This window comes from Saccostrea echinata, unplaced genomic scaffold (genome assembly GCF_033153115.1).
Source record: "Saccostrea echinata isolate AGI-Se365-2 ecotype Australia unplaced genomic scaffold, CSIRO_AGI_Sech_v1 ptg000054l, whole genome shotgun sequence".
In the NCBI taxonomy this organism is placed as follows: Eukaryota; Metazoa; Mollusca; class Bivalvia; order Ostreida; family Ostreidae; genus Saccostrea; species Saccostrea echinata.
The window spans coordinates 21,312,303-21,335,789 of record NW_026889803.1 but is presented as its reverse complement, the minus strand read 5'-3'; the positions used below and the strand labels follow the sequence as shown (position 1 = coordinate 21,335,789).

Below are 23,487 nucleotides of genomic sequence, written 5' to 3'. Positions count from 1 at the left end.
TTTACTCCTGGACATCAAGCAGTCAAACTGTTGGCATGATTGTTATAAGCATTGAGCCCTCTACCAAAATTTTGAAATTCATGGCCCCAGGGTCAGGGGTTCTGGTGCTAGGGCAGGGCTCTAATGATTATATAGTGAAAATGCATTAATTCTTTAAAAATCTTCTCCTCTGCTCCTGGGTATTAAGCCGATGAATTAAGTACATAGTTATGATGAGCAAGAGTGCCTCTTCCAAAATTGTGAATTTCATGGCCCCTGGGTCAGGGGTTCTGGTGTTAGGGCGGGGCTCTAATGAATATATAGTGAAAATGCATTAATTCTTTAAAAATCTTCTCCTCTGCTCCTGGGTATTAAGCCGATGAATTAAGTACATAGTTATGATGAGCAAGAGTGCCTCTTCCAAAATTGTGAATTTCATGGCCCCAGGGTCAGGGGTTCTGGTGTTAGGGTGGGGCTCTAATGATTATATAGTGAAAATGCATTACCAGGTAATTCTTTGAAAATCTTCTTCTCTGCTCCTGGGTATTAAGCCGATGAATTAAGTACATAGTTATGATGAGCAAGAGTGTCTCTTCCGAAATTGTGAATTTCATGGCCCCTCTTGGTGAGGGGTTCCATGTGGGGGGGGGGCTTTTTTTCTATATAGTGAAAATAAATTAATGCTTTGAAAATCTTCTCTGCTCCTGGGTATTGAGCTGATGAACTAAGTGCATAGTTATGAAGAGCTAGAGTGCCTCTTCCAAAATTGTGAATTTCATGGCCCCTTGGTCAGGGGTTCCATGTTGGGGGGGGGGGGCTTATTTATTATATACTGAAAATAAATTAATGCTTTGAAAATCTGAGTTATGATGAGAAAGGATGCCTCTTCCAAAATTTTGAATTTCATGGCCCCTGGGTCAGGTGTTCCTGAGCTTGGGTGGGGTTCTATTGATTAATTAGCAAAATGCATGAATGCTTTGAAAGACTTCTCCTCTGCCCCTGAGTACTAAGCAAACAAGCTAAATGCAATAATATCAATGTAAATACATGTATTAAATTTAATTATAAGTAAATGTGCTTTTTCTTTGCTTGTGGGTATCTAGGAGGCAGAGTACACAATTGTGATGTGAAGCAAATGAGAGTTATTCCCCTTTGCTAAATATTGTTAATCAAGAAATCCTTGTATATAATTTAATTAACAGGTTATTTGATTGAATGAGAATACAAGAAAGAATGTTATATAGAAACAAAATAAAAATGAATGTTTGGTTTAAATGAGCAAAGTATGCTCAAAGTCAGATTCTTGCCTGGAAAGCAATATAAAAGATTGACATAAAGATTATTTATATATTTAGTAAAAGTTGTAATTGTACACTGTATGTATGCTCTGTGGTGATCTAAGTTAGTGTCACTTGTAGAGGAGTTGTGGTTGACATGAGACTGGATGTTGTTTTATACTTTATCAAAGTGAACAAAGAATCACAGAGAGCCAGGGTGACTTATTGTAATTAGTGACAAGTGAAAAATAGCCATGGTGTGTACCCAAGTCTGTGTGTACTGAATTGTAGCACTAGGCAAGTGACAAAAAAATATCTGTATATATTGAATACCTTACACAGTAGGCAAGTGTTCTTTGTATTTGTATATTTTGCATTCATTATCATCCCTGTAAGACTTGGGAAAACCAAGTATGATCCAAAGGAGATCAAATGGTTCTAGCACATTACAATAAGCAAGGGTATTTTTACCAGATTTTTAGCTCACTTTGACGAAGTCGAGATGTGCTCATGCTATACCCCCAACGTTGGCGTCCCGGTTAAAGTTTTAGGAGCAAGTCCACTCCCAAGTAGCTATAAGCCCTACTTGAACCAAACTTGGATGATGCATCTAGGGATGGACACTACCACACTTGCTTCGGATGCTGGATCTGACCTAGATTTTCCAGATGAGTGACCAGGTTAAAGTTTTTGGAGCAGGTCTTTTTCCAAGTAACTATAAGTCCTACTTAAACCAAACTTGCATGGATATTGATCTTGGGATGTACACTAACTAGAAAAAAATATTATGTGAGATTTGCCTTACTTACAGATAACATTTGTCGAGGTGAGCTTCATAATCTTTGATTACCTATGTTTGAAATTCTTGGGCAACTTTGCTTCGTCTATCAGTTAATTTTGTTTTATACTTCCATGGATCCTTTAGTGTTGTATTATACATGTACTCAGGTGACCGTTAAGGACCTTGGGCCTCTTGTTTAAATGTGGCAGTAATGTAACCTTTTTTGTACTGGTATTGAGTATGTAGCGGTAATGACAATTTTGAAAATGTGGCGGTAATGATACGCACCCGTTCCACCTCAGATTCAACTAAACCTTTCAAAATGTTTTCATCAAACTTTATTCCTTGATACAAAATTGTGTGATTGCAAATCAACTGTTTAATGTTTTTCCAACTTGAACTTTATTATGACCTTGACCTTATTCCTCATTCCTCGTTTTAAGGTTCATCGATACCCTGATAAGAGAGATAACTCTTAATGCCATAAATGTTCATTATTCCTTAATAGATTTTTCAAGTTGAAATGTCTTTGTTTAATTTCGCCCCGCAAGCTATGATATAATTGTTTGTATTTTACATATAAAACACATTTCTTTCGGAAAATCATAAAAGTTAAAGCAACATTTTATATGAGTGATCAGAGGGTTTATGTGATATGTAATTCTATTGACATCCTATGTTAAAAGATTTTTGAGCCGATTTTTAGGCCACCTGAGTTTACTCAGGTGACCTATTGCTATCTGCTTTCATCTGTCATCATGCATTGTGCATTAACATTTGAACATTTTCAGCTTCTTCTCTGAAACTGCTCAACTGATTTCAACCAATTTTGGTATATAGCATCTATGGGTGAAGGGGAACAAAAGTTGTGAATATCATGGTCCCTTTCCCCCTGGAGCCTGAGGGATGGGGCCAAAACCACTAAAATTAATGCAATCTTTAAAAATCTTCTTCTTTACTCCTTGACACCAAGCAGTCAAACTGTTGGTGTGATTGTAATAAGCATTGAGCCCTCTATCAAAATTTTGAAATTCATGACCCCAGGGTCAGGGGTTCTGGTGCTAGGGCGGGGCTCTGTTGAATATATAGTGAAAATGCATTGTTTCTTAAAAAGTCTTTTCCACTGCTCTTGGGTATTAAGCAAACAAACTAAATGCATAGTTAACATGAGGAAGGGTGCTTCTTCCAAAATTTATTATACAGTGAAAATGCATTAATGCTTTGAAAATCTTCTCCTCTGCTCCTTGGTATTGGGCTGGTGAACTAAGTACATATTAATGATAAGGAGGGGAACCCCGTCCAAAAATGTGAATTTTATGGCCCCTGGGTCAGGGGTTCTGGTGTTAGGGAGGGGCTGTAATGATTATATAGTGAAAATGCATTATTTATTTGAAAATCTCCTCCTATGCTCCTGGGCATGAAGCCGATGTAGTAAGTACATAGTTATGATGAAGAATGGTGCCTCTTCCCAAATTGTGAATTTAATGGCTCCTGGATCAGGGGTTCTGGTGTTAAGGTGGGGCTCTATTGATCCTATAGTGAAAAATGTAATTTCTTAAAAAATTAATTTTCTCTCCCTATGTATTTAAAGACGATAAACTAGGTGCATGGTTATGATGATCAAGGTGCCTCTTCGAAAATTTGAAATTTTTGGCCCCAGGGTAAGGGGTTTTGTGGAAGGGGTGGGGAGGGCTCTATTGATTATATAGTGAAGTGCATTATTTCTATGAAAATCTTTTTCTCTGCTCCTGGGCATTAAGCTGATGCACTACATACATAGTTATGATGAAGAAGGGTGCCTCTCCCAAAATTGTGAATTTCATGGCCCCTGGGTCAGGGGTCCTGGTGTTAGGGCGGGGCTCTATTGATCATATAGTGAAAATGCATAAATTCTTTAAAAAATTTTCTTTTCTCCCCCTGTATATAAGGAAGATACACTAAGTGCATGGTTATGATGATCAATGGTGCTTCTTCCATAACTTTAAAATTTGTGGGCCCCCCTGTGAGGGGTTCTGTGGGAGGGGGGCTCTATTGATTATATAGTGAAATTGCATTTTTCTTTAAAACTCTTCTCTGTTCCTAGTTATGATGAGTAAGGGCGTCTGGGTCAAGGGTTCTGGTGTTAGGGTGGGGCTCTATTGATCATATAATGAAAATGCATTAATTCTTTAAAAATCTTCTACCCCCCTGTATATAAAACATATAAACTAATTGCATGGTTATAATGATCTATGGTGCCTCTTACATGTACAAGATTGTGAAATCTGTGACCCCAGGGTGAGGGGTTATCCGGGAAAGGGGGGACTCTATTGATTATGTAGTGAAAGTGCATTATTTCTTGGAAAATCTTCATCTCTGCTCCTGGGGGGTATTAAGCAGATAAAACAAATATATAGTTATGATGAGCAAGGGCACCTCTTCCAACATTGTGAAATTTGTGGCTCCAGGGTCAGGGGATCTGGTGTTACAATGTAGGGCAGGGCTCAATTGATTATATAGTAAAAGCGCCTTTTTTCTTTGAAATCTACTTCTCTGTCCCTGGGTATTTAGCAGATAAACCAAGTATATAATTATGATGAACAGGACAACTCTATCAAAATTGTGATTATCTTGGCCCCTGTATAAGGGGCTTTGGTATTAGGGTGGTGCTTTATTGAATCTTTAGTGAAAATGGATTATTTCCTTGAAAATCTTCTCTGCTCTTGGGCATCTAGGTGGCAAATAGAGTATAGAAAGTTGTAATAAGCAGGGGTATTTTTATCAGATTTTCAAAATTCTGTACCCTTTTTTCATTTTATTAATTTCTACTGAAAAAAAAAAAAAAATTCCTCTTTGCTATTCACCTATTAATAATAATAGTTAATCAATGTAAATAATAAGTTAATAACTTAAAAGGTCAAATGTATAACAAAATTTACAAGAAATTTTATAATATATAATACAAAAGTATTCTCACAGTTTTTAATGGTCAGGTACACTTTTAAAAAATAAATAAATGAAAATGGGACAAAAATACCATATCTTTGTACAATAAATAATCTTGAAAGACCAAGAGAGGCCAGTGCGAGGGGAAATGAAATGTGTTAACTGATAGTGCTCTAGAACTATTGTTTTGTTTAGTCCGATTGAGGATAGTGACAAAAAGGGAAAAGTACGGGCAAATAAATAGATCAACTTTAAAGATTTGTTATTGAGTACTAAATTGATATTTTGCTGATCCCTGAATATCCTATTTCTCTCCCTTTTGGGCAACATAGCTTTATTATCAGCGTATTATGTGTTAATTTATGGATCGTAACATTATACTCAAGTGACCGTTAAGGGCCTTGAGCCTCTTGTTGAATTCCATTACCCATGCATCAAATTCTTTTGAAATAATATATTTAGACACAAAATGACTTAATGTTGATTTACTAGATCGAGTGAAATGCATGAAACCTGCAGAACACCATGACAAATTGATAACAGTAACACTCTCTAAAATTATTTATGCACAAATTATTTTAAAATTTAGAAAATAAAAAATTGCTCATAAAAAGAGCAAAATGCAAATCATGACAAGGCCAATGATCTTATACATGTATCTACAAATAAATTTACTCAGGCTATTGTGAATCATTGAGATGTATTGAATGCTCTGTCTTTTTCTGACTTCGAGTAATCTCAAAACTTTGCCTTGTACCACAAAAATTAAACCACTTTATACGCAAAAATTAAAATTATTTGTTGTAGAATGATCACTTCAAATCTCTGGTGATCTTCCTTCGAATGACATAAGTATATAATTCCGCAGTTGAGAATTGGCATCTCATCAAATTTACTTGACTTTGGTTCATGTCTAATATAGTCAAACATCTGAATTTGCGCATGAAAAATGCTAAGAAGTGAATTTGAAGTTGTTTGTTAAGATGCTGTCCAGTTTTTATAAATTTCACCTCTCCATCCCGTATATCGAAAATAAATTTTAAAAATGAATTCAGAACAAAAGTGGAGTTAGAGAGAAGATTCCTTTTTGATCTTCTAGCGGCAATGCGCTGCAAGGTATCTAACATTCATACAAAAGTGTAATGACAGTTACCATTGAAAAATCATTCAACTACATAAGTCTAAAGCGGCGCAGTAATTATAAGAGCTTTCACGTTTTCTATTGATAGCGGTGAACGGTTACTGCTCACGTGATGACTAGAGCTCAGCTGACAAAACAGTTACTTTTCAATGTCTGCAACAATGACTTGGTATCAAATTCTTCACAGCACAAAGAGATCGGGAACTTGTTGTGTGTATATAGTTTTGAACTGAGCTTTGAACTGCACATTGAGCATGTGCAATTACTCCCTCACACCTTTGCAATTGCTATATCTTCCTGCAAAAATTGAATTTTTCTTGTAATGAAAAAGTTTTCTTTTAAAAAGCATTTTGATGCAACTAACTCCGTCCCAATTCTGATTTACACATATAATTTATTTGTATAAATAAAGGAAAGTATCTTAAGATTAAAATAGCCGAGGTTTTAGAAAAAAAGAAATGTATCAATTTGTGAAACTTTTAATAAGTCCGACTATGTTGATGATGCTGCACATTGGGTCTGCATTTGCAGCACTATGCATGCAAGTGCACTTGCCCATACATTTGCGTGAATGTGCCTTCTTCATTTGGAAGAAGCAGAGAATTCTTCTTAATAACCTTTAATAGATTATCCCACCACCACCCTCCAGAAATCTCGCATTTATACTAATCTTTCAAATGCTTAACTGTTATTTTGTGAAATTTGCATAAGGTAACTCTGGCTGTACTCAAATGATCTCCCTTTGAAGGACGTAAGAACAACGATCAAAGAAATGAAGCCAATATTAATGCACAAGCTCAGTGATGAAATGACGAGAGTTTATCTTACTAAAGATCGAAATACTGTTAAAAGATACGAAAAATATGTTACATGTATATTAAACCCTTCATACCAGGTGGAGATCAGGAACTTGAATTGTTTTCTGAAAAAAAAAGTAAATCCGGAGATATTTACTGTTAATACATTTCAGTTTTTTACAAATACACCTTGTAGTGCATTGTCAGTAAAGGAAAAACAAGATGTCTTCATAAAACACTCTTAACGATATATTAAATCAGAAATATTCAATAATAAAGATCTTCAAATAAGTCAGAAATAATAGTTTTACAGGGATTATCTCAAAGTTTTGTTGAAAACGAAAATCGTATGAGATAAGTAGAACATCTACAATTGTGTGATTTGACATTTGCTTTATCCAACTCGTTGAAATGGTGTTTATTATACCTCATTATAATATTACTCTATACAACGCATTATCTGATTGGTTCTAGATTATCACTTGACAGGGCCATAAAACTTCATATTTCCCTGTCGTCGTCATGCTTTTCATCATATTCAACCTCTTTGGAGACCTAGTGCATTTTCTCGCAATCAATAGCCTGGTTCAAGTCACAAATCTGTAATTTGTTTCAGTAACACTACATGTACGTTAAAATTGAAAGTGAATGTAATGTTTATGTTTATTTTTAACGTTTTTGCTTGTTTCGGTATAAACAATTTATTGCATGAATGTTCGGGAAACATGAAGATTTATTCAGCCAAGAAAAATCATATTCCCCTCGGGCGAAGCCCTCGGGGAATATGATTTTTCTTGGCTGAATAAATCTTCATATTTCCCTCATGATCATGCAATAAATGTATATTATTCGCTCTGCAGCAATCCTCGCGAATATAGATATACCATTCAACTCGTTGGATAAAGCAAATATTAAATCACACAGTATAGATATCCTCTATTTATCTATGGTTGGCACTGTAGCTCTCTGGTCGTCCATATTAGTTTTTTTTTTTTTTTTTTTTTTTTTGCAGACCAGCGAGCTACAGATCCTCAAGACCCATGAACATGGTCTATGGTTTGAACAATCATAATAGTTTGAAATTACCCGCCATTAACTGCTTGTTGAGTAGGCTGAGTAAATATGAGTACGCATCGTTGCCACAGGGACAAAATAGTTCGTTGACACAGTCATATAAGCGCGTGTTTGTTCAAGATTTTAAAAAAATATTTCTGAGGAAGAAATCGTTAACATTTACTGACATCCTTAATTAATCGTTATTAAACGATATTAATATCATATTTTGTGTTGCAATTCAAAAATATAGGACAAATCAATCCGCGTAGATCTACAAAATCAATTCCGCCATTTTGTCTCTGTTCTCCAACATTTTTGTGGACACTTATGTACAAAGAAATTCATACTGATGACAGTTAAACAATGTAAACTTCCAGTAAGTGAATATTTATTTATTATTTTGATTTTAAGTATATCGCCTTCGTGCCAGTCAGGTCGATGCCATATTTTCTGTCCCCCTATCGGTAAATATTGGAACGCAGAGGGCGCTGACCTGTCTCTGAAAATTCTACATGGTGGCGCTCCTAATTCTGTACTTTCAATTTCGCCAAATATCCAAATACTTTTTGAAATGCTGTACAAAAATAACAATTTATTTGACACGGTGTAAGTTATACAGTAATTTATCACAACCCGGACGTACTGCTGATGTACATGTTGTCCGACACTACGTCATTTAGCATAGAATTTGATGTATGGCATATTTTCCTAGGAGAAGTGGACAGGCATTGTCCATCCCTGTGTAGGCTGTGCCCGTCCATTTCTCTTAAGTGAATAATATCGGCTTGCAATGGCTTTATTGTATATAGTCACGTTATTTAAGAAATAATTTATACTGTAATACAGTATTTCTCAATGTTGTAATGAGTTCGAATTATGTTTACTAAAAGGACACTTTGAGCAGATTATCTCTACATTGTTTGTATAACAGTTTGTCTAAAGAGACCTATACATTTCGCAAATTCACAAAAATCAGTGATTAGAACATGAATTTTTAGTTTATCTAGTGGTAGAGGGTTCCTTTCACAATGGAATCACAACAGGAAATATCCTCCTCCCCATCTACACAGGCTACCACCGTAAATCTCCACGACCTACAAAGTTACCTTGTAACTTTCAACAAAGAAATCGAGTCAAGTGACCAAAATACATTTGAGGTAATTTAATTCTTCAGATAATTGAATATATAAAGGAGAGCATTTTTGTGAATTTAGGAAAAAATAGCAATTTCATTTTTGTAGACATTCATGAGCATGTACATGTATGTGTCAAGTTTGGGTAAACTATTCAAAAAAAATACTTTGTTTGCATTATTATCATGATAATGCACATTGACAGCTTATTGTATTATTTTATTACTGTGCAAAATCATCAATATTAGTTCAAAGCTGTGTCAGCTGGAACAAATACAGGAGAAGACAAGACAAAGACTGAGAAAAATGAAGAAACAGGAGGAGCATCTGCATGCAGAGTAGAGGATATTGGTTAGTTAATTAATGCTGATCAGTTAACATAATCAATCAAATAATATGTGAACAAACCAACAATTACAAAGATGAAACATTTTGCAGATTAATACAAGGCACTAGTTTATATGAACTGCACAAATGGCGTTAGATCTATTAACAAAAAATGTATACCATAGTGTTGAATAAATGAGAAATTTTCATAATTAATCATGGGTTAGAATCAGAAGCCTTAAAAGGATCAGAGATCGAAATAATTCATCTTAAATAAAATTATTTCACTTCGATGTTTAGTGCTGTGTTTTTGAGGAAAAGAACAAGGACAAACTTGTTTATAAAGAAAAATCTAAGATATTATCTGATACATTGTAATCTCATGTTCCTTCATCTACAGCTCACAGCCATTTTATTAAACATATGCAGGAACAAGATTGGCAAATCTTAATAACTTTCTATAATAATCATGATAATAATAATCATGAAATCTTTGATCAATGATTGGAATCAGTAAGCCTTAAAGGATGGACAATGGATTGTTGACAACTGTCTTTTCATCTCTAGTATATAATCATAACTCGTTTTGTCTCAATGGGGAGAAGCTTCAAGTTATCAAAGAATTCAAGATAGTGATTGAGAGGTTAAAATACATAAAGCAAAAGTAATTGGGACTTCCAGCTCACTTTGACATATCCACGGTATTGGAGATTTTGACGTTCAAAATAATTCAAATGTATTTGTTAGGTGACATGTTTCAAAAAATTTGGGTCATTGCTGAACTCTAATACATGTAGGTCCCGTAACATGTTCATTAAGTTACTGGTTTCTCCAACTTTGTTCCTTTTAATTGTCAATAGAAACTAGGCTTGTCTAGGTGTTTACTAATATGTTAAGAGAATCAAAAAAATCACTGTATGGAAGTGATGAAACATATAGCGGTAATGGGAGGAAGAGTTATACATGTTATTGTAATACTTTGTATCGCAATTACCTCGCAGTTATCTAACTTAATGCCGCTCTTTTGCAGCGAAGTCAAGGAAACTCTAAATCTCGCGAGATTTCCGGGGCATGAATTACTTATGTCAGTGACAATCGAATGATTCAAACAATTAGTGTGCCGAAAATACAATGTATTGCAAAGGGTTGAACTTTAAATCTTTAAATAGTAGGTTGTCTTATTTGGAATGTTTAGAGTTTTTTATCAGCTTCCAAAAGTATTAATAATCAGAAAGAAATGGTAGAATTCAATTACCGGTAAAAGAGTCGGCTTACTGAAAAAGTATCAATGAAAATGTAACACTTGAGAACTGGGTTCTTGTAAAATTAATAAGCGTGCATGGTTCAGCGAATGTTCCGAAAGATATTTCACCAGGACTTCTTTCATATTTGCCCTTTAAAAATCCACAATGCTCGATCTCGCGTTGTATGCAACAGCACATTGCCCCCAGCTAACAGATGTTTCCTACCTTCACCGCGAAAGAGTTCCATTAAAACAAGTAATTGTGATATCAAGTATTGACAGTGCAAATTTCAATGGCTTCAAAAAGAGTTGCACCAAAGCATTCATACTACATAATATTATTAACAATGAAGTATGCATAAAATTTTATTGAAAGTCTAAATACAATACTGAAACAAGCTTTATGGTAATTTTTCAAGATTTAAAAAAAAAAAAGAGGCAAATATTTTTTTCCTCTTAAAAAAGCCTCTTTTAGTATGTCAGTTGGACTATTTATTATGTGTTAAAGTTTCTTATTATAGAAAGCCTTAGATTTATGTATACATGTACATGTATCCAGCTATACAATATATACAATACATACCATGAAAGGGTGTCTGTGGCGCAATACTAACAACAGTACCTTTTAGTACAATTATTCCTGCTTTAATCCAAATAAAATTCACCTCAAAACCTCCAATTATTTAAAGTACATGTATTAGAAAGTAAATTTTGATGATTTATTAATGTGCTACCTTAACTCTTAACTTTATTTTTATTTCATTGGAAATAATGTCTAAGAGGTTGTAAGTTTTACTTTAGATCATTGATGAATCCTGTTTGAGAATCAACATAGATTATAAAGTTCCCAGTACTTGACACCATGTATCAATATGAGTGTAGTAGAACCTCATATAATACATCAATACATTGGGGAATCATTTTACCCTCAGTACATACAAAGCTGTGCAGTACCATTGAGAATATTGTGAATTGGTATTTTTCTGTAGTTCAAACAATTAAGTTACAATTTATATGTACTTCCAGATACTAGTTTGATAGTTTGGTATGAGCTCATAGAATGAAAAAATATAGTTTGATATGAGTTCAATGAATGAAAAAAACTTTTCTCACTAACATAACCATAATCATATTTGCATGAAGTAAATGACTTTATATAACTTCAATTTACTTGTAGCATATGCATTTATTCATTATGTTACTGTAATTGTAAACTGGTAAATAAAATACTTGTGACAATATTAGAAGAGATATAGAGTAATAGGTGATAGGTAAAATCCCTATTGTGATGTTTTATCATACATTTATAGATAACTTTGTCTGATTTCTAGCTGAGGCTGATAAAGTAGTGGACATGGGAGCTTTGTCTGTTTTAGGACAGATACAGGATGAGGACAGTCCTCAAGATCTACAAGGAGTGGATCAAACTAATGGCATGGTTCAGGTGTGTTGAAGTTTAAAATAATGTATCATATCAGAATGAAAGTGACTCATATTTTCTTTCTTTCTTGCTTTTAGGTAATATATACATGTATATCTTTCATAAAAAATACTTTTATTAATTTATAGACTTGGAGCATGATAAATTTAAGTTAATACTCTTCTTTCCAACCAAAAGAAATTCCATAAAATTTACTTTTGAAGAAAAAATGTCAATCTCTTTTCATTTCTTTTAATATTTATATTGATGAGTTTATATTATATAAATGTATATGTATGTATATTACATGCACCAGTATATGTCAAAATTTCTAACTACCCACATTAACAATATCAAAATTAAAAAAAAAAAAACAACAAACAAACATAAAACTGAAAGGTATTCAAACTTTACCAAAAAAAAAAAAAATAAATATATAACTGAAAGGTTTATGCCATTTTCACAGTATTTGTGCTAATTGTGTTGCACTCGGACCAAAAATTAAAAAGTCATACAGCACATTATTGACATGTTTTCTAGAAAGTACCATACCTATGCACACCAGTCCCAAATTTGTTTTATATAAGCATTCTTTCAAAAAAAGTTATGCTAAGTTAAAGTTTGGGTGAGATCTAATAATTTGTTTGCATACATATTTATTCCAACTAATTAAAAGATACTTGTACATCACAATGTCAAATGTTTTACCAACAGGTTCAGGTACCTATGTCTGAGGTTGGAAATTCCAGCATGATTCAAGTCATCTCAATCAATGGGAAAACCAGCTATCAACTAGTCACTGGAAACTCAAGCTCAACCTCTCTAAGCTCTTCTTCCTCCACAGAATCACAGGTAGGACAGGGAAATTAAAAAAAGATAAAGTTAAAAATTAAAAAGTTATTCCCAAATTTTATAATAAACCCCAGTATATTGTTGATATATAATTTTGTTTCAATCTTATCATGTTTCTCAAATTGTATTTAAACATGTAGAATTTAGAATTCAACAAATGAGATTCTCTAACCATTGAATTAAAATTTCATCTTTAGTTGGTTTGTGCTATGTTTTTAATTCAGTGCATGACATAACTTTTCTGTACTTTCATTTTAGGCCATTTTATCAGCTGATGACAAGTCAGGAGCAGAAGCAGTATTAGCTTCAGTGTCCAGTCCTTGTCAAATTACAAACCAGTCCACTTTACAGGTCAGAATTGGGCTTTTAATACATGTATTTCAGAATTGGGATTAAAAAAAACTGCTTGAGATACCCCCCCCCCCCCCCCACCCCACCCCCCCCCCCCACCACCCCTACCCCACCCCACCCCCTCCCTTTACACACACACACATAAAAATTTGATTTGACTGAATATTACTTTTAAAAATCTGCTGCATACTTATACTTGCAGCATTCACACAAAATGCCTTATTTTAGAATCACTGATATTTCATCCCTTATGGTGAAAAAATTAAATCTTTACAAAATTGCATGGACAGAATCTCATTTGTCTCCTCGTCTTTCTGTCACAGAAATTCAACCTTGGTCATAAATTGAATTATAGAAGTTAGGGCTTTCATATTTAACATGTGCATTACCTAGTGATTTTGATTTTATGACCTTGATCTTGAAATTTGACCCTTCTTTAAAAATATTTAAACTTAATTACCGGGTATAGCTTTTGCACCTGTAGAGACAGGGCTTTGGTTTTTAGATGTGCATTACCTGGTATAAGACCTTTCTGTGTCTACTATGATTTATGATATTGATCTTGAAGTTTGACCTTCTTCTTCAAAAATTTTACCTTGACCATATTTTTTTGCACTAGAAGGGATATAGCTTTCATGTTTTCCAAATACCTTTCTGAATTTACAATGATTTTTGACTCCATGACCTTGAAGTTTGACCTAATTCTCAAAAATATTAACCTGCACCAGAAGAATCTGGGTTTCATCATGTAATAAATTAAGGACATACGCAACGTAGGTTGAACTTTATTGTCTTTTTCCCTGGAGTTGAAGAGTTCCAGTACTTAAAGGAATTGTGTGCTACATTTGTTTGTCTATATATGCTGTTGCACACTTCTAAAACAAGTTTGGATAAACAAAACATCTAGAATATATGTTAAGTAATTTTTGTATGTTTTTCTTTGAATTATACAAGAATTTTCATCAATTGATATCTTTTCAAAATCCCTGGTAATACATGCTGATTTTTTGTCTACGAACATCTGATGGCACTATAATCTTAAATTAAGAATATCTTGAAAAATTATCAGTAGGTAAGGTACGTTGCATATGTCCTTAATATGACATAGATCATCACACCCCAACAAATAAGACCCCGAAAGCTAGGGACCATACTCCATAGTGCTCTGAATTTTCTTGTTTATTTTTTCTGTGCAATCACTACCAGTAGTTGTCATTGGTGTTTTCTTTGAAAAAATTGATGAGGAATAGAAATATGTCATGTAAATCATCTAATTTAGTCAGATCTACAATATGATATATGCTAATGTTAAGTCTTTTGGTAAGTGATGAATGACATTGTGGTAATGAAAGGAATTGGATAAAATGTGTAAGCTTTACTACAAATGTTATGTACTTTGATTGTCTGTTAGTCCACAGTAATATTTACAAGTTTTAACATGAGGTTTACTTCACTTTTGTAGATTTTTTTTTTTTTTGAAATTGTTGATATAAGGCAGGTTTTTGAGAGGAATAGCTCATACAGTAAATTCAAGTGTGTTAGGGGGTTTCTCATGTATTATCTTCAATTTAGTAAATATCTTTTAAATTTTTAAGATGGAAACTGGGGATATAGCAGGAGCACAGTTAGTTGCTTTGCAGAATTCTGCAGACAGTTCCCAACCTCAGCTAGTAGCTGTTCAGAGTGATGAGTTAACTCCAGAGGCTGTGGAAGCTTCACAAATGCTCATACCAAACATTACTGGGGGAGAAAAACTACCTATGGTCACCCTCATGCCTCCAGATGGAAGCCAAGGAGAGCCCATGAATTACTTCCTGATTGTGACAAACAATGGTGAGAAAGATGGAACAGGTTTAAAACCAGTAACATTGGATATGAGGCCACTGAGTGACTTGAAAACTGAGAAAGATGATGCAGTGGAGGAATTAATTGATGAGGATGGAAATGTGCGAAGAGTTATTGAAATTGCACCAAAGTTTGACATGCATGGAACTCATACAACACTGCTGCAGTGCAGATACTGTGAATATACCAGTCCTAAACGTTACCTGCTAATGAGACATATGAAAAGCCACTCAGAAGATAAACCACATAAATGCAATATTTGTGACAGAGGATTTAAAACCATGGCATCTCTACAGAACCATGTCAACACACATACTGGGACTCGTCCACATAAATGTAAAGAATGTGAGTCAGCTTTTACCACTTCTGGAGAGCTGGTTAGACACATCAGATACAAGCATACCTTTGAAAAACCTCATAAATGTACTGAGTGTGAATATGCCAGTGTTGAACTGAGTAAGCTTAAAAGGCACATGAGATCCCACACTGGAGAAAGACCTTATCAGTGCATGCATTGTAATTATGCCAGCCCTGACACATACAAACTCAAACGGCACTTACGCATCCATACAGGCGAAAAGCCTTATGTTTGTGATATCTGTCAAGCACGATTCACACAGAGCAACAGTCTGAAGGCTCACAAGCTGATTCACTCTGGAAATAAGCCTGTGTTTCAGTGTGATCTGTGTCCCACCACTTGTGGAAGACGGACAGATCTGAAAATACACATGATGAAACTTCACACCAGCTCCACCCCTCTGCAGTGTAAAAAATGTTCTGAGACCTTTCCTGATAGATACTCCTGTAAGATTCACATGAAGAGCCATGAAGGGGAGCGGTGTTTTAAGTGTGAGCAGTGTGACTATGCTGCCATGTCCTTACGCCATTTAGAAGCACACATTCTAACACATACTGGTGAGTTTAGGTTTTAATGACCATGATAAGTCATTGCAGATAACACAATATGTTAGTTAATGCAAAGAGAAGTTTGTAAGTGAAGATGTAATGTTTTTTAAAAGATGTCTTTTCTTATTTTAACATATCATATTTCTTCAGGAGAGAAACCCTTTGAATGTGATGAGTGTGATGCCACTTTTCGACAGAAACAGTTACTTAAACGACACAAAGGCCTTTACCACACTGATGAAACTAGTTTAGGATCCCCAGCAAAGGAGGGCAGATTGTAAGAATTAACACTAGAACCAATTCTTTTATGTCTTAAATAAACTCACACTATTCATTAAAAACAATGTACACTTGTACAGATTGTTACTTACACATGTATGTTACAGATATGAAAATTCATGCGATGAAAATTTTAAAAAATTTTACTGACAAATTATAAGTTATAAAAACAACCTCTATTCTTTCAGGATTATTGCAAAAGGGAATACTGATGAGAATAGGTAAATATTTTCTTTCTGTACATTAAAAAATCAGAGATGAAAAGAAATTTAAATTTTTTTTGATTTATCAGAGATGAAGCAAATACATGTACTTAACAGATAATTTCTGTTTAAATAGGACAAAGACAGATAGCATAGAATCTTCTTTATCCAGTGATCAGCTAATCCATGGAAGTCTACTCACGGATCTGAAAGCTGGTCGCCTAGGAAATATGCCAAAAGTAGTGATTGTACATCCAGATGGCAGTGTGGAAGAGGTCACTACAAAACTCCACAATTTGGCTCAGGAAAAGTCAATGGAAGAGGTCATGGTGGCAAACAAATTAGACGATATCACTAAGGATAAAACAATGGAGGAAGCCATGATGCATATTGTTGGTGAAGAGACCCAGGTACACTGATTTTTCTTCAGTTTTATTTTTATAGAAAATTTAATGAGTTCTTTCTTATACTGTTCAGGGTGATTGCTATCTCAATGCATTTGCAGGTTCATGTCCTCTTAAAAAGATTTTTCTCTTTTTTTAGATCTAAATTTTTTTTAGCTTACCTTGACTAAGGTTTAGATGAGCTTATGCTATACCCCTGTGTTTTGAGTTAGGGCTGTGTATCTTCACTATATCTCAGAAAATATTGCAATGGTTTTTCCGTATTTGTATTTTTGATTTTAAGGATGGAAAATGTAGATTTCAGCATTTTAAAAAAATGTGTATGGAAATAGTCTTTTGAAGTTCTAGAACCAAAATTTAAGCAAAATAAAGATAAATCTTTTACCTCTTGAAAAGGGAGATAAAAAAGGGGGCAAAATAAAGGATGTGTGTCATAAAAAATCTTATTCTCAAGAACCAATGGGCCAAAAAAGATGAAACTTGTATGAAAGCTTCCTGAGATAGTGAAGATTCAAGTTATTCATATCATGGCCCCTAAGGGTAGGGAGGGTAGATAATACATGTACAAAGCATTTCTTCACAGTTAAGAATAATTTATTTTATAGAAGCTGTTTATCTGTTGTAAAACAAAATTATTTCACACAAGTGGTGTTAATTATTACGTATTTCATATTAATATTTCTAGTTAGCATATTTATCTGACATATTTAACCCAAAATGTTAAGTAAACAGAGAAAAAATAAGTCGGAAACTTTTTTAGTGATATTATGATATTTCTACACACCTATGGATATGCGTATCATCCTCACACAGAATCGATATATCGTCCCAGCCCTAGTTGTGTAGATGTAAGTTTGATCAAATCATGTGTCCAATGGGTCTCTTGTGTTGGTCTTCTATTTGACTTTCCATAGATAAAAAAACAATCATACAGTATCATGTACCCTTGAATTCTAATGCACATTATTATTATTATTTCTTTTAATCAGGTGATGTACATTTTCCTATTACATATCAATCATAGTTTATATGAAATCCTGCAGAATCTTGCCGAAGATACATGTAGAATACCGTATATACTCACCTATAAGTCGGTATTTTGGAAGTTAACTTAAGTGCAAAACTCTTTATCCGACTTATACACGAGTTATAAAATGATTGGTATTTTAGTGGGTCAATCCCTCTAATTTAAGCTTGAAAAGTACAACCGACTTATAAGCGGACCCACTTATAGGCGAGTATAAACGGTACTAAAATTTAACTTTCACTGTAGGAATCAGAAAATTCAAAGTCAGGTGTTCCAGAGGATTACACATTTACTGTGGCACAAACTGGAGATAGAGAACTAGATGGAGCTCCCATTCAAACCTACACCATGATTTCAAATGGATCTCAAATTGTGAGTCTTCTATATTATAATAATTACAATGTTCAGCAACCTTGTCAGACTAGAATTGAAAATTCCTTTGGAATGATGCATAAAATTAACCCAGTGTTACTTAAAAAATAAACAAAAAGTGTTTTCTAGAAATTTTAAAGATTGAAAGTTAAGTTGCCAAAAAACAAAGGTGATAGAAATATGTACATGTACGCCAGTGAATTCAACCTAAAAAAAATATTCTTAATTTTGCAACTTACAAGCAAAACTATTTTAAATTAAGCTGAGAGATGAGGGTACACAGGCAACCTTGGAGACGGACAGTGAACAAAGTAATGAATCTCAAAACAATATAGCCACCCTCATCAGCAGCCAGACTATTCAGAAAACTGCCGATACAGTTCTAGTCAGGAGCAATACAGATAGCATTCCAGCTCTCCAAGGTACACTTTACATTATTCATTTACAATTCAGTGCAACTTACATGTATCTCTAGTAAAAGTAGTTGATAATTAATAAAACAGAACAAATTGCAGAAGCCAGACATAGTTAACTTACAAAAAAAAAATTGATTAATTAGAAAGAACTTCTTTTTTTTGGGTATGTGTTTCTTAGTATTCGAAGATATAAAATATTCATAAATTCAGTTGTCTTTATTATAGAGTTTGTTCTCACCATGTTCTAGCCTTATAACTTTTAGGAACATATTAATAACAGTATATGCAAAATAAAAAAGAACATGAATTTGTATAACGCTTTACTGTTAGTTATGATAATAAATATTATAAATAACACCTGTGAAAAACTTTAAACATACATATCAATTTTATTCAACTGATAAATAGATAAATAGTAATATTAGTTGTTTGTAGATCGATATATATGGAATTTACTTTAAATCACTGGAAAGTTTTTTTAAAAAATAATTTTAGGAGTATGAGGCAGAAGTGAAATATAAAACAGAAATCCTGTTTAACCAAAAAAAACATTGAAATTTCTGTTTATGACATTTTCTTGGGTTTTCTTTTAGTCTTTATTAGCTGTCTCTTTATTGAGCTTCAAAACAATATGGACAGTAAATATAGGTCCATTAGAATGATATAAAGAATAATAAATCAATAATTTGAATAATTAGGCATTTTAATTTAACCATATTTTGGTAATTTTAATTTGAAAGAATAAAGAACTTATTTTGACAATGATAGACATAGAAAAATTAGTACATTGTACTGGTTGTTATTTTCACACAGTTAAAATTTACGCTGTAAAAAATAACACTTTTGAAATTATCAACTTTATTCAACAGTAAATTACAATATTTCACAGCTGAAAATGTACTAAAATAAAGTATTTCATTGCTGAAAATGTAATAAATGCTTATATGTATATATGTTCAGATGAAGTTAGCATGAAAATTGACTTGCCGACAACCCTAGATGTGAATGGTGATTCCCTAACCTTCTATACTAGTCCTTCCATCATCACAGCACAGGGGCTGAGTTTAGAAACACTGGACAGGTAAAAGGCACTTCATTTACATTATCTTGACATTTCAAAGCTTTGAATAATTAGTCATTCATTTCTACCATTATTTTGTTCTCAAAATTAAGGACATACGCAACGTAGTTTGAACTTTACTGTCTTTTTCCCTGGAGTTGAAGAGTTCCAATACCTAAAGGAACTGTGTGCTACATTTTATTGTCTATATATGCTATCGTGCACTTCTTCTAGAACAAGTTTGGATAAACAAAACATCTAAAATATATGTTTAATAATTTTTGTAAATTTTTCTCTGAATTATACAAGAATTTTCTTCATTTGATATCTTTTCAAAAACCCTGGTAATGCATGCTGATTTTATGTCTAAAAACATCTGATGGCACTATTATCTGAAATTAAGAATATCTTGAAAAATTATCAGTAGGTAAGGTACGTTGCGTATGTCCTTAAATGAGGTAACTGCCTGCTAGCAGGTCATGTTTTAAAAAAAATATATAAAATAAAAAATTTTGTTCTTAGGGTTTAGGTTTTCCTTGGAAGTATTCATTGGGGCTTTGAAATGTTTAATTGCAAGTTATTCCTAAATATTTGTTGACTAACAGTTACTCAGATTTCAAATTATATGTTTTATATATCATGAGGTGTAGGGGAACAGAATTGTGAATTTTATGGTTTCTGCATCCCTAAGGCTTGATCCAAGTAAATGCAATCTTAAAAAAAATTATTGTTATTCCAGGACAATAAGTTGTAAAAATACTGGCATGATTATAAAAATGAGTGAGTCTTTTACCAAAACTAGAGTGTTCCAAGGAACACATTTGTTGCCTTCTTTATAACATCATTAAAGATGTAGGTAAATAAATCTAAGAGTGGTCAGCTGTTTATTTGCTACTAATATTACAGTTCGTTCATTTCCATGCAAAGAGAAAAATTTCATGGATAGTAAGACTGCTGCAGAATAGCATAAATCATAGATATATAATATGTGAAAATCAAATAGAAATATGATTCCTCAACCCTCAAAGCAAAATGAATGAAGAAGTTGAAATTATTAGAAATAATTATTTACCATTTTATTCATATTTGTTTTTTCCAACAACCCCCCCAGATTCATTACCAGTCTGTCTTTATTGCAATTGTCAGCATACAACTTATTTTGAAGTACACTCCATTTTTATATATACCGGTACCAGTCCTGATGTATTTTTAAAGTATTTAAATTTCAGTAGGTGTGGTAACTGTGTCTGTGTATCATACAGTTTTAAAGTACAGTGTCATGAGCTCATAAACCTGTGCTATATATGCTAGTTATCAAAATTTTGCCTCGCAAAATTCAAAAGGCAAGTTAGATTAACCATTCAGAGCATTCTGCAAAGTATGTCAAAGGTCAGGGTCAAGAGGACTGTAATGGTACACATATTTTCATATCTTATGACAAACAGTGCACATGCTAAATAGCACAGACTTTAATGTAAAAAAAAATATGATGTATATTGACATTAAGAACTATTTTGAAAAGTAGGTCAAAGGTCAAGGAGCATGAGGTCAGTAACCTTGGTATTTTACAAAAGCCATAGTGTGCCAAAGATCAAATCCACCCCCCTTATAATTCTCAAGACATAAGGTGTGACAGACAGACAAGGCACCTGGTAAAATGATCCCTAAGTTTCACTCTGCTCTGCTGTGACACAGTTATGATATTCAAGGCTCCATTGTTCAGGGTTCAGGCTCCAGGATGGGGCTAAGTTGGCCATATACACTGTATATGATTATCCTTCTGGAAACTAAGAGGTACTGTGAGCACTGAGTTCAAAAAATGATACCCCTCTCCCAAATGAATATAATGGAAAGTATATTTCTTGGCAGTTTGTAAATGAGATTCTGTGAAACTTCCATTGAATTTCATTCAGGTCTTTAGGAGGAGTTCTTAAACAAAATGGGTACCCCCCTTTATCAAGCACATGTATAATGGCGAAGTCCATATTTTGCTAAGTGAAACCCAAAATGTTTGTCTAATCAAAAGATAAGATAGGTGCACACTATGTAACAAAGATTCTGTGTAAGTCTCATTTAATTTTAATGAGTGGTACAGAAGGAGTTGCGGATAAGAGATGGATACCCCCAGTGTCAAAGAAAGAATGGTAAATTTCATGTTTTGCTATGGGAAACCCCAAATATCTTTCTGATTGAAATGTCAAGTAGGAAGTGCAAAATGGCACTATGTGATAAAGATTCTGTGAAAATGTCATTAAATTGCATTCAGTGATGTTGCTGATTAGTGATAGTTACTCGCAAGTGTACCAAAAATGGCCAAGTCCATGTTTTGCAATGGGAAACTGCATATAACTGTCCAATTGAAACATGAAATAGGAGTGCACAATGACATTGTGAAATAAAAATTGTGAGGAAAACTCACTAAATTTTATTCAGTGGTAAAGGAGGAGTTGCGGATAAGAGATGGGTACCCTCAAGACCATAAACCGAAAACAGACTTAAGTCAAAATTTCAAATGAATATAACTTCTGAAATAATTCTGATAATCCAACAAAAATTTTATCAAATATTTTATGAACATGGGAATTTTTTAAATATGAAAAATATAAATCAAGGTACCTGGTATTCAGAATGAAAATTTTGACTTGAATCTATTCTCAGTTTATGGTCTTGGTGCCAGGTTTTGCTATGGGTAGTGATCTACAATACAAATAACAGGTGAAAGGATTGAATCCTGCCAGGGATATGATTGGCCTAAAATAAAAAAAAAATCAATTAGTTAATACATGCACTTTGTTTTTTGATTTTAGCTGTAAAAAGAGGAAAGGACTGGAGGAATTGGGGACAGAAGTACAGAGTAAAAAGCTTTGTACAGAGGAAGTGTCAAAGAATTAAAATGGCTTTTCTGTTGACACATTACTATATATGATATTTGTGATGGCATGTTGAGTTTGGTGACAGGTTAAAGATATTGGAATGTTTTGTGAAAATTGTTTATCTTCAAAAAATATGCACTAAATTAACCATATGTTGATGACTGTTCAAATGTTTATTAGTAATAAAAGGATATAAATGTACATGTCAGATTTTTTCATCATAGTTCTACAGATGATAACCTAGCTGACAGGCATCTCACAATAACTCTGGAATGTATTGCTCGTTTGCATTTACATTTGTAGCTGAAAGGAAGCAAATCATGTAAAAAAGAAAAATCCTGCATGTCAAGGGCATCATGGCATGGGGATGAAAAATTTGTTTCCAGATAATATCTGGAAACCGACCTGTTATTTCATTTTACTTTGTAAGTGCTTAGGTTATGTGAATGATGTTATAGAAAGTCAAGGTATCATATAAGGTACTCGTATCTGAACAAATTTCTTTCATTTTTGAGTTGACTCTCAGAGTAAGTGAATCATCCATTTTCTTCATACGAAATACGATAGTGCTAGAGCATTCTGCTTTAGGAATATTTACATCCACTGAATACATGTATCATTTCCTTTATTTATTATAAAAAGCATTGCTGTTAATTAGGCCTAGTACATAAACAACACAAAGCAAGCCATGCACCTGCATAGATTTCTTGAGCAACGGCTGTTTCATCAATTATGCATACAATGACATACACATCTATAATGCAACATTTAATTATTTAATTTACTTTGAAAGTTTTTTAAAAGATATAAATATAAACAA

At 33.5% G+C, this 23,487-nt stretch overlaps 1 protein-coding gene across 2 annotated transcripts; it reads left to right on the top strand.

Annotated features, from left to right (window-relative positions):
* The first annotated feature begins 8,262 nt into the window (after positions 1-8,262).
* LOC133205139 (RE1-silencing transcription factor A-like) lies at positions 8,263-22,868 on the top strand. Of its 2 annotated transcripts, none has more exons than XM_061340884.1 (14): positions 8,263-8,332; positions 8,955-9,113; positions 9,338-9,440; positions 11,991-12,103; positions 12,794-12,931; positions 13,190-13,282; positions 14,878-16,042; positions 16,184-16,310; positions 16,501-16,533; positions 16,652-16,925; positions 18,193-18,318; positions 18,581-18,740; positions 19,695-19,815; positions 22,602-22,868. In XM_061340884.1, exons 2-14 carry the CDS (start codon positions 8,985-8,987, stop codon positions 22,684-22,686), a joined length of 2,667 nt encoding a protein of 888 aa, XP_061196868.1. In that variant the 5' UTR covers positions 8,263-8,332; positions 8,955-8,984; the 3' UTR covers positions 22,687-22,868. The 2 variants fall into 2 exon arrangements, with proteins under 2 accessions (XP_061196868.1, XP_061196867.1); XM_061340883.1 differs by lacking the exon at positions 8,263-8,332 and adding an exon at positions 8,532-8,562.
* Positions 22,869-23,487: the final 619 nt, after the last annotated feature.

Coding starts and splice junctions, on each gene's coding strand:
- LOC133205139 (XM_061340884.1), top strand. CDS start 8,985: ATGGAATCACAACAGGAAATATCCTCCTCCCCATCTACACAGGCTACC. Junction 18,319..18,580: donor TTTCAAATGGATCTCAAATT/GTGAGTCTTCTA, acceptor TTTTAAATTAAG/CTGAGAGATGAGGGTACACA. Junction 18,741..19,694: donor TAGCATTCCAGCTCTCCAAG/GTACACTTTACA, acceptor ATATATGTTCAG/ATGAAGTTAGCATGAAAATT.